General features: G+C 34.7%; 1 protein-coding gene across 1 annotated transcript in view; it reads right to left on the reverse strand.

Annotated features, from left to right (window-relative positions):
- The window catches only part of FSIP2 (fibrous sheath interacting protein 2), a 130,664-nt gene that overhangs the window by 20,313 nt on the left and 98,534 nt on the right, over positions 1-11,817 (reverse strand). The window contains exon 17 of the mRNA XM_081581062.1: positions 1,911-11,395. Coding sequence (XP_081437188.1) covers positions 1,911-11,395 — 9,485 coding nt within the window. The remainder of the gene's footprint in view (positions 1-1,910; positions 11,396-11,817) is intronic.

The raw sequence follows: 11,817 nt of genomic DNA on the forward strand, positions 1-11,817 counted from the left end.
ATTTTCTATGGAAACAAAATATACAAACAGTCTCCTTAAGAACTTAAAACACAATCAGTTTTGATTTTCTGTGTTACTGGCGGGGGGGGGGGGGGCGGGTTGGGGGTGGGCAGTGATTTAGAAAATCCAAAATCATTCTATATGGCTTTGAAATTTGTTACTATATATAGTTTTAATATGTACATGTCTAGTGTATTAGGAATTTATGGTATCTCAAAACAGAAAATAAAGCCCTGGGGTACAACCAACAAATACCTAGATTCTCTGCTCTAATCTACTATTCTTTAGTCTTTTTGTCCCTGTGCTGGAGATTGATAGCATTGATACCCAGACTGGTTCAAATCATGTCTTATCAGAGTTGTCTAGGTCTGCTTCTTTATTTGTGCTTTATTTTTTGGATGAATTTTCTGCCCCTTAAGAGGAAAATGGCCATTATTTTCGTTTAAATATTCTCTTCCTGCTTTCTGTGGTCTATAAATGAATTAATGAAAGAGAATGGGTAACCAAGAGTGAGATTTGTGACAGACAATTCTACATATAATTAAAAACTACTTTTGAGCAATGTTATTCTATGTCTTTTAACACAAATTTTACTCCTAAGGGGTTACATATATATATGAATGAAGACTACCAAAAAATATGCTAATGCAAATGATGAGAATCCATGTGAGGAATAACTTTTAGAGCTTGAAAAGACTGTCATCTGGTTCAAAAAAGTTAAGGCAAAGATTGAATTAGTATGTCTTCCATAACAATCTCAGTGTTTGGGTATGAAAACATAAGTGCCAATTAACATATTTAACAGTCCTGATACCTAGTTCAATGGGTTGCAGGACAGTGCTGGAGAAACTTTACTTCAAGTGTCTGCTCCAGGGAGAACAGTTCTATAAAACTTGACTCATTGTCCAAACATAGATTATACCCCTAAGCACACTCAGCCCTCTTATGAGAGAACACGATCAGTACAAGAGTCTCTGATAAAAAATATGTAGATTAGTGTAATTCGATTGGCCAGATCGTCCTTTGTCCTCTGTTGTGTAGTTTCCTTGTAACAAGGACATCATTTTTGCATTTTAAAGTCTCCACTAGTTTAATATATTTGGGGCCTAACTGTGAAACTGTAGAGCAGAATTAGGGACTAAAACAAGAGGAAACAGATACATAAATATGGAAACATTAGAGCAACTAAATCTAGAAGAAGGATAAGAAGAAACTTAACACTTCTTGAGATTATAGAAGAACCTGAGGAAGACTATTAAAGTGAAATAATAAGAAACTAGTATAATCTAAGAGTTTGTATTCCGATGTGTGTTGATAAATGTTGCTAAAAGTAAAAAGAGTAGTATTACTGCTGTAGAGCCTTATATTTGAAAAATCTATTTTAGATAGTTTTATTATTATTTCAGTCAGCACGATTTTGCTGTCAAGGGTGTGTATGTGTGTATGTGTTTGTATGAGAGTTGCTCAGTCGTGTCCAACTCTTTGCCAGACTCCTCTGTCCATGGAATTCTTCAGGCAAGAATACTGGGGTGGGTTGCCATGCCCTTCTCTAGGGGATCTTCCTGATCCAGGGATTGAAACCCGATCTCCTGAATGGCAGGCAGATACTTTATCTTCTGAGCCACCTGGGAAGGCCAGTCAAGGGTATATCCCTGTATTCTCATTATTATTATTTTTTTTAAAGTTTAAATTGATTGTCTTAGGAAAACTAGCCTGAGACTTTTAGAATGAGCCTCAGAGTTGGTATGGCAAGTCCCAGTAAGTCATATAACTATACAGATAAACTTGTATAACCAATTTTCCTATTGAGTTGGACAATAAAAGCAACAAAAACCACATTCTCATATATCCATCACAGAACAGAACAACCATTTCTCACTTTTTTTTTTTGCTATTCTTTTTATACTTACCTCAAAGGGTTTTATATCTAGTCGTCCTGTCTTAGTCAATGAGGTCCGTCTTTCTCTCTTCAACTCTCTTATAGTAAATGTGTCTGCGGGATAACTTCTTCCACTTATTGATGCTCTTCTCAGTTCTGCTATGCTATGTCCAGTATTCTTTAAACATTCCGTCTGAAGTTTCTCAAGGGGTTGAGTTTTTATAGAAAGTACTGCTAAGTGTTCTGAGATAATGTTTGGATCTATTTTGAGGGGTTGATTCCCAACATATGGTACTATTTTAATTGTAGAGTCCTCTACAATTGAATCTTTAGTTGATTCTTTATCTAAGTCAGGAATCATGTTAACAGCACGCTCTTGTGCCTTTTGAACAATTCTGTTAATGTCTAGATCTCCAAAGAAACCGGCATTTGAATTCTTTGGACTAACTGAATCAAAGGAAAAATCTGAAACTTTATTAATAATTAAATCAGCCACTCTTTTAGGGAAAACTCTGTTTGTACTTTTTATATCATGATAAAGATCCTTTTGGGTTCCAGATTGTTGTAGTACATTACCATAAATAGAATCAATGACCTGAGAAACCATTTCTATACTTTCTGGATTTAGACAGTGTTCTTCAGAATCAGCAGCAACAAGATTAATATTGCTCTTTGAAATTTCAGCCATCACAGATTTTGTCAGTTGAGATGCAATTTTATTTAATTCAGGCTTTGAAAAGTTTTTTGTATGTTTGCTTGAGTCACTTGACAACTTTACTATTTTAGCCAAGAACAAGGCCAGTGCTTCCTCTAAAAATGCGGCATCTAACATAGAACCTTTTTTGGATGAAGACTTTTCCTGGGACTTAAATTCATCAACCATTTTGACTACTTTTTCCATAATTTTAACAGCTTCCAGAGCTAATTCTGGACCTGATAATTCTTCCTGTACTTGAGGTTGAAATTTAGATTTGGAAATTTCTTTCACCATTAAAAACCCTATTACATCAGAGAGGACATTACTCTTACCCATTAAATCTTTAAATATAGAAGTGAGAGAGCCAGAGTGTTTTAAAATACTGGTATAAACAGAATTAACTACTTTTTCAATAGCTTCATTGTCAGCTAAAGGTGCAGTAGGTATTTCCTTTGCTGGTGGTACAACTTTAATCTTATTTTTGGAGATAATTTCTTGTATTGAATTTAATATTTTTGATATTATTTTTTGCATTTCATTTTCTAGGGATTTGGGTCTTTCCTTATCAACCTTTGGAAACACAGATAAAAGCTTCGATAAAAATTTTACAGCAATTTCTTCTATTATGTTATAAGGCAGTATACGCGCCTGTGATGGTTGAGGCTGGGGAATGTCAGCCGTTTGGATCACATCTTTAAGAATATTTTCAACAACATTGTCAACTTCTGCACACTGATACGGTGTTAGCTCTCCAGAAAAGTAGTTCTGCAACTGATTGCCAGTTACTTCTCGTCGAATTAAGTCAACTATGGTTTCTGAAAGAATTCTACATCCACTGGCTGAACAATTTTGTATACTCTCTTGTGACCCAAATTGTGACAAGAGATTATCATAGAGTGACTGAACCACTAATTGAATAATTTCATCATCATTGGGATGTAAGGATTCCACACACTGTATAATCATATCTTCATCTTTGGAGATCTCTGTTGTAACTGTACTTAATAATTTCATTTGAAGGAAATCCAGTTCTGTAAACCAGCTGTCCTCATATGTTTCTGCTTTGGTGTCTGATACTGTTGAGAAAATTTTAGATAAAAGAGTAGAAATCACATTCTCTAAAAATTCATGAGGCAGCATGATTGTATATGGTGATGATGTCTGACATTCTTTGCTGGCTGTTTGAGCCACTTTTTGGACCTTTTTAACAACATCCTTAGTTTCCAGAGGCAAACATGAGGAAGCTGGAAACTCATCACACAATATCAAGTTAAGCTTATGTTGAAAAATTTCATTTATCACTGCACTAGTTAGTCTTCTTGCTAAATTTCCCCCATTACTGTTTATATTCTTACAAATGGAGTCTTGAGATTTATATTCCTTCAAAATATTGCACACAGAGGCATGAACAACTTTGTTGACCAATGTTTTATCAATTGATGACATTTTATCTAAAACAAGTACCTTATTTGAAGAGGGTTTTTCAGTCATTGTATGACTCTTATCCACAGTTATTCTCTTAACGTTGCATGGTGCTTCATCTATATTTGATTCTTTATGCCTGGGATATTCCTTAGGGTCTGATGACACTTTATCTGCAGGTGGAAAAAACTGATATTCTTTATCTGGCCTAAATACCTTAATTTGAGCATCAGAAAACTCCTTTAACAGTGAATCAATAAGTCTCATAGCTGTGTCATAGAGTTCAGCTTGATTTTCATCATCACATACATTTTGACATCTATCACATGTTTGTGTTTCTGGTGAGGAAGAAAAGACCAATTTGTTAACCATTTCAGTAATAACATCTTCTAAAAATTTAGCAGGGAAAACTCCAGGTTCACATTTTGGTGGGTACTGAGGACTGTCTGGTTTACTAGGTTCCTTTTTAATATCCTTAACTTTCACTCTGTCATTTTCTCTTTTTCCCCCCCTCTCCTTCTCCCTCTCTTTTTCTATTTTGCTTGGATTCTCTTTTTCTTCTTTCTCTTTGTCAGGGAGATTTTTATTGGCTGAGAGGGATAAATCCTTTGTTAAAACAGACTGTGCAAAATCCTTGCCAAACTCTTGAGTTACAGGCAATGCTTGAGTTATAGGTGATGCTGTATGACTTGGAAGAATTTGTTGTTTTAAATAATCTGCTGATTCTTGAGAATGGTACATTCCGAAGATATTGTCATAAATATTTTCAGTGACATTTTGGACTAATTCATAATCTGAGTACTGTCCTTCCTTTATGTCTGTTTGAGCTGAAGAGTCTTTCTTCTCCTCGTCGTTTGGCTTCTGGGTAACTGCTTTCAAAGTTTTCTCTATTGTGATCTCTGTATTTCTCACCTTGGCTATCAAAGAAGATAACTGAAGGGGGTTGTCTTCTGTTTTTAATGAACTTTCTCTTGTTTTGTCAACCTTCTTCTCATTGTCTATTTTAAAATCTAGTTGAAAGATTTCCCTTTCACCATCAGTAGCTACTAGAAATTGTGTGTGTACCTCCTTACCTTGCCCCTCCTTATCTGAAGCTGATATTTTTTTGTCAGTTTCATTATTTTTAAGTGTTCCCTTCAAATATGGCCCCCGTTTAGCTTTAGTTTTCACACTAGTAGTTGGACAAGTAACTTTTGATACATTGTATTTTTGAATTGGAATTCCCATTTTGTTTTTATTCTCTATATTTGCCACACCTGCAGCTGGCCCTAATAACAGGTTAACTATGTTGTTTTTCATAATACTAGTTACAGAGGTAACCACTGGATCTTGGATATCACCTATTTTCATTGATATCTCCTTAGTTTTGAAACTTTTCTTTTTGCTCATTGCACCTTTATCTACTTCCAGAGTATCCAACACATTTTTCTGGTCTGAAGTTAGAGATGTGTGTTTATATGACTGTTCTGGTAAAGTAAGTTGATTCTCTTTTAAGCATCTGTTTATCTGTGTAGAAGTTTGCTGTGGAAGGTGTTTAACCCTTTGAGTGATCTTATCTGGATTTAGAGATGAAAAGAAAGTAGAAGACCAGTCTCCTGAAAAAAGTGGTTGAATCTTGAAAGCAGAGATTGCCTTCTGGGCTAAACTAGCAATCATTTCTATAACAATGTTATTTTTACCATTCTTCTGAATATCATTAGATCCATACGTTCCTATGAACTGATCATACACAAAATCGGATATCTTATCAACTGTCTCTTTATCAATTGGTGGAAAAGAAAATATTTCTTCAGCATTTGGTAGAACTTTAATTTCATTTTTCCTAAATTCTCCTATCAGAGAGTTTGTAAATTTTATAGCCAAGCTCACAACGTCTGGCTCTGGTTTTTCTTTTTTCTTAATCTCTTCAGTAATACTTGGAAGAGAATAAAATTTGCGAACAAGGTCAACAATTACATCTTCCAAAAATGTGGCTGAATATAGAGAAGGCTGTGTCTTTTTATTACCGGGTATAGTATGTACAGAGATGTGGTCATAATTAGATAAGCTATTGGAAGATGATTCTTCACCATGTAAAAATGGCTGCAGATGATGATCCATGATTTCCTTCATAATGAAACCAGCTATTTTACTGAGGAATGAGCCTCCATTTTTGTCTGCATCTTTCTGGACTTCAGCTTGAAATTCAGATTTTTTCAAAATATTATTACATATAGAGTTAATCAAATCTTCAATCACTTCTAATTGCACAGTTTCTGCATTCTCCTCTGCCATAGCAAGACGGATCTCATGTTCAGAAATTTCTTTGATGATTTCATCAGTTAGTTTTGATGCTGCATCCACAAACTCATAATCTGAAACCTCTTCCTCTTTCAGTTCACTTTCAGTGTCAGTCGAAGGGAAGATATGCACTAGAAGCTTGTAAATCATATCTTCTAAAAGAGAATGTGGCAACACAGTAATACATGATGGCAAGGCCTGGCTATCTCTCATGATGACATTGAGTACATTTCTGATGATTTTATCAGCTCGAGGAGAAGAATAGGAAGAAGATATTAATTCTCCTGAAACTAATGACTTTACCTGGTAGTCATAAATTTCTTCCAAAAGAAAACTATATATTTTCCTCCCAAAACAAGCAGTGTCACTTTGCATAGCCCTATATATTTGAATCAGAGATTTATATTCACCTAATATTTTTTCATAAGTAAGGTTGACTGTTCTTTGAACCATTTCTTTATATCCTTCTGAAAAACACATATCAGCATCAAAGCTATCTGCAAGAAAAATCTCTGATGTGGTGAACTCCAGAACAATTGATTTTACTAATGTTGTAACAATGCCAGTAACTTTGGCTTTTACTGTGTCTGGGTTTTCAGCAGCCAAGACATTGTGTGAGAATGCATAAAGGAGTTTACATAAAAGTTCAGAAATTACTTCTTCCAAAAAGACAGATGAATTCATGATGAAGGACAACTCTTTTTCTTTAGGATCTAATAGTTTCTGTTTATAAGTTTGATCAACTGCAGCTGAAAGGAGAGTTTTATCTCCAGATAAAAATGACTGAAGATGATGGTTAAAGATTTCTTTTATTATAAAACTTGCTATTTTTGAAACAGGCATGTTACTTATAGCTTTTTTATCTTTTGTAAGAGCTTGATATATACTTGAATAGGAAAGAGCAGCATAAATGGAATCAACCATGGATTGGATATCTTTTTCTGAAATCATACTATGTTTTTCATTCCCATGTTTAATAATACATACTGCATGTTTTGCAATTATTGACATGATTTCATTTATCAGTTTTATGACTGTATTACTTAAGTCTGATTGAGAAGTATCTGGGTGTTCTGTACTGGAGGCCAATGGACTCATCTGATATATAAGCTGAGACACAATTTTTTTCAAATGAGTATGTGATAACATAGTAGTATATATTGTCGAAGCCTGTCTTTGGGATCTTGATTTAATAATGTCACGGTGAACTTTCTTTATCAAAATATCATTACTAAGTTTGGATTGTGACCCAAATGGAAGCTTTTCTGTAAGATTCGGTTGAATTTGGAAATCAGAGGTTTCAGCCAGGATGATTTTAGTTATCTTTACAGCCAGTGACTTTGTGTCATTTAGAAAATTTTTATCAGGCATTATTTCCATTTCATATTCTTGCACAACTTTGCTGTACACTGTGTCAATAATGTTTTTGACTACATCTCTCTCTACTGGAAGCAAACATAAATTTTTCTCTGCATTCTCTAAAATGCTAACTTTAGCTTTTGAGAATTCCTCTGTTATGAAATGTATGAGTTTTTCAGCTTTATCAAATAGTTCATCTTCTGAATCTCTTACTGATTTTGTTTGTACAATGCCTAACCACCTGTGGAATATTTTGCTTAAAACCCCAGAAATCACATCTTCCAAAAAAGCTGAGGAATAAACACTGGCATAAAACCACTGCCTTCTCTCATCGCCCAAATACGTGTATGATGAAGAAGGTAATGACTTTCCATCCACAAATGGCTGAAGATGTTGCTGACAGACATGTTTAATGATAAAACCTGCTATCCTGTCAATAAAAACATCATTACTACTTGTGATACCTGGCTCAACTGATTGAGACTCAGAGTTTAAAATATTTTTGAATACCGAGTCCACGAGATGGTGGATATCATCTTCTGAATAAAGAAACTTGGTTTCTTCTTCATCTTTTGAGAATCGAATTTCATGTTGGGAAATTTTCCTTCTAATATCACTGATGATATCTGAAGCAATTTCATTGAAATTAGCTTTTGATCTATCTTTTGGAATTTCTCTGTTTGCAACAATGCTATGTGCTGAGGGAAAAATTCTAGATAATAGTACCCTGATCATGTCTTCTAAAAATGTGTATGGCAGCAAGGTGTTATATGGAGATAAACTCTGACTTGGCTTGATAGATCCACTGATGTTACTAAGGATGTTTTGAACAATATTGTCAGTTGTTGAAAGAGAATATGAAGATGACAAATTCCCAGAAAACAGTGGATGAAGAAGGTAATCTGAAATAGCTGCTACAACTAAGTTGGTAATTTTTTCCACAAAAATACTGCTGTCTTCAGACTCTTTATCAAACTCAGGATCTAATCCATACTGTTTTAAAACATTTCTATAAACTGAGGTGACCAGTTCGTCCACAATGTCTGTATCCACAGAGGGGTAAGACTGTTCTTTGTCATTATATAGAAGGTGAACTTTAGCTTTGTCAAAATGGTTATTTACTGAGTTTACAATTTTTTGGGTCATGTTTTCCAGCTCAACTTCAGTATTATGCTTTAGACTGAAAATTTTTGATAAAAGTCTGGCAACAATTTCCCTTACAAATGTCTCAGGGTAAATACCTGGGGCTAATGGCGTCTGGGGTCTGTGTGACTCTATGACTTCACTGAGAACTTGTTTAACCATATTCGATATTGCATCTGAAGGAGTCTTTGGACGAGGTAAACTTTCTCCACACAAAAATGGCTGAAGGTGATTTTCAATAATCTCTTGGATAATAAAACTGGCTATTCGGTCAACCAAAATTGGGCTTCGGCTGAGTATACTTTTCTGTATTGAAATAAGAGAGTCATATGTTTGCATAATATTTCTATAAACAGAATCCACCATCTTCTGGAGGCTTTTTCCTGTACACAGATATTCATTATCATATATAGTGAACCAAATTTTATGTTTTGAAATGGCTGATATAACCTTATTTATTATACAGGTAGACATTTCATTAAAATCTGAACTCATGAAATATTTTTTTTCCAAAGAGGAAGCTTTACTGGGTGGAGGAATGAGTTGAGATAAAAGTCTTCTGATGGTATCTTCTAAAAATGATTGTGATAACATGGTGCTATAGTCTGTTAAAGACCTAGGTTTGGAAGTAAATTCTCTCAGGTTATTTTGAAGTTTCTGTAATATAATTTCAGCATTGAGAGGATAATATGAATTGTGTAAGAGCTTTTCCCTGAAGCAAGATGGGAGTTGGTAGTCCAAAATCTCTAACAATATGCTATTAGTTATTTGTTCTGCTACTGAAGTACTGTCACATGCCAGATTACCACCACAGGTCACTTTTGATTTATATTGCTGTAAAACACCATAATAAACTGAGTCAACAACCCTACTAACAGTTTCTTTATGGATTGGTGGAAAACACAGCCTTTCTTCAGAGTTCCGCAAAACAGTGACCCTTGCCTTATTAAACTCATTCACTACACTGTTGACAAATAATGTATTCATCTCATTGAGCTGGGCATCCATGATGTTTTCATTTTTGCCCAACAGTGACATAGAGAGATTAAAAAACAGTTCTGAAATTATGTCCTCTAAAAATGTGGCTGAATAAACACCTGTATTCATATCTCCTGGATATAGCTTATTATGGATGGCTATTGTATTCATATCTTTTGTTCCCTGTCTTTTAACAGGTGGCACATTAGCAAAATTTACTGAATATTTCTTGCCAAATGGTGCTTGTATTTTGGAGCTAATTACACTGGGATTATTCAGGAGTCCTGTCAAAGCATGGCCATCATAACTCATGGGTCCTAAAGAGCCTCTACCTTGTTCCAATTCTGTTAATTCTGGCCTTTTTGCCTTTATAAAACTAGACTGTATTTCTCTTCTTCCATACTTCAAATGCTTGTTTGCAAAAGGTGGACTTTGGGGGAGCTGTATACCGTGACGTAGTTTATCCATCAATGATTTAACCAAGCTGTGGGAAATAATAGTAAGCATAGTGTCTGATGACAATAATTCCTGATCCATTTCTGCCAGATTTTCCAAAATGTCTGACATATAATCCCCTTGAAATTGTTCACAGTCCATTGCTCCATTACAGTAGTCAAATTCTTCATCTACATTTTGAAGTATTTTTAAAAGTTGACATTCTTCTGCTGATACCTCTTCAGAAAGAGGGCAATTATCAAGAAAGACAGAGTTTGTGCATTTTTCTAAAAGTGTTCTAATTAGTTTCTCACATACAACATTGAGAAGGAAAACTGATTTAGGGGAGAGCCCTAAGTTATTTCCAAGTATGTTATCACATTGCCCTTCATATGATGATGAGAAAAATGTTCTTGCTTTTATTTCAGAATCCATAGCCTCATCTGGCTGTTCATCTGGTAAAAATAAATCTAAAACAATACTGAAAACTCTGTTGACTATTTCTTTGGATTCACGAGTTTTTAGGCTACCAGCCAGACTATCTAACTTGTGTGCCAAATAATTTAATTTATTTTTTTGAATGACATGATCAGTTTGGTGAGGAGCTAATCCCCAGTCTCTGGAACCTTTCTGTCTTTGCATGGTATTTCTTGTATTGCAAATGGGCACACTATTACTTCTGAGCATGGGAAATGGCCTGTTTCTTCCACTGTTTTCAAGGTGATGATTTAACCCTATTTCTTTGGACAGTACATGAATCACACCTATTAAGAGGTCCTGAAAGAGATCATCAAAGTCAGCAGCACCTACTCCTGGGCAGTAAGTGTACTTTCTTGTTAATGAAAACATTTGCTGTGCAATGTCGGTCTCTATGATGTTACTATTTAAAAGGATTTCAGTGATGATTTCAGAGATACTTAGAGCAAGTTCTCCAACAGAAATTGACCTACTCTCAAACACTTGAGAATCAATTGAAATAATAATGTTAAATGCGGCATTTTGTCTTTCAGATGCTTTCTCTTTTTCTCTAATATATGTGGTGCTACCAGAAATGCTTGACATTAAATGGCAAATGACAGACTCAGTGAGATGTTCACAAAATTGATAAAGTGAAGAATCACTATATATGCTTCTTAGAGGCGATTTTGATTCATATTTTCTCCTTGACAGTGTGGAAACAATAGACACCTTCTCACTGGAAACTTAAAAAAGAAAACATTACCATTTTAGTATGCATTAAGGGACATATGGAAAATTCAATATTTTTGATAATTATTTATGTATGAATTTCATCTTTGGAACACCTCACTTTTTAGTGAGGTTTTTAGATTTAAAAAAATCTAGTCAAGAAAAATACTGGGTTTTCTTCAGATACTTATTTCCCACCTGTGGAATCTTAATTTTAGCCACAAAGTTGAGAAAATAACCCTGAAGAATTCAAATATCTAAGTCTACTACTGGTATCTGTTTTGCTTAGATGGTTAAGGTGCTCTAAAGAGCTGGAATTCCTGGGGCATAGAAATGATTTCCAAGTGTAGTGTAGTGTTACATCTTAACATGTGCACAATGATCTCTGTGGAATCAGGCAAGCCCAGTGCAGAGTGGAGGTTTTAAGCTGAACTTT

Source organism: Giraffa tippelskirchi, chromosome 3 (assembly GCF_054371585.1).
Source record: "Giraffa tippelskirchi isolate mGirTip1 chromosome 3, T2T-mGirTip1v1.2.pri, whole genome shotgun sequence".
Lineage (NCBI taxonomy): Eukaryota > Metazoa > Chordata > Mammalia > Artiodactyla > Giraffidae > Giraffa > Giraffa tippelskirchi.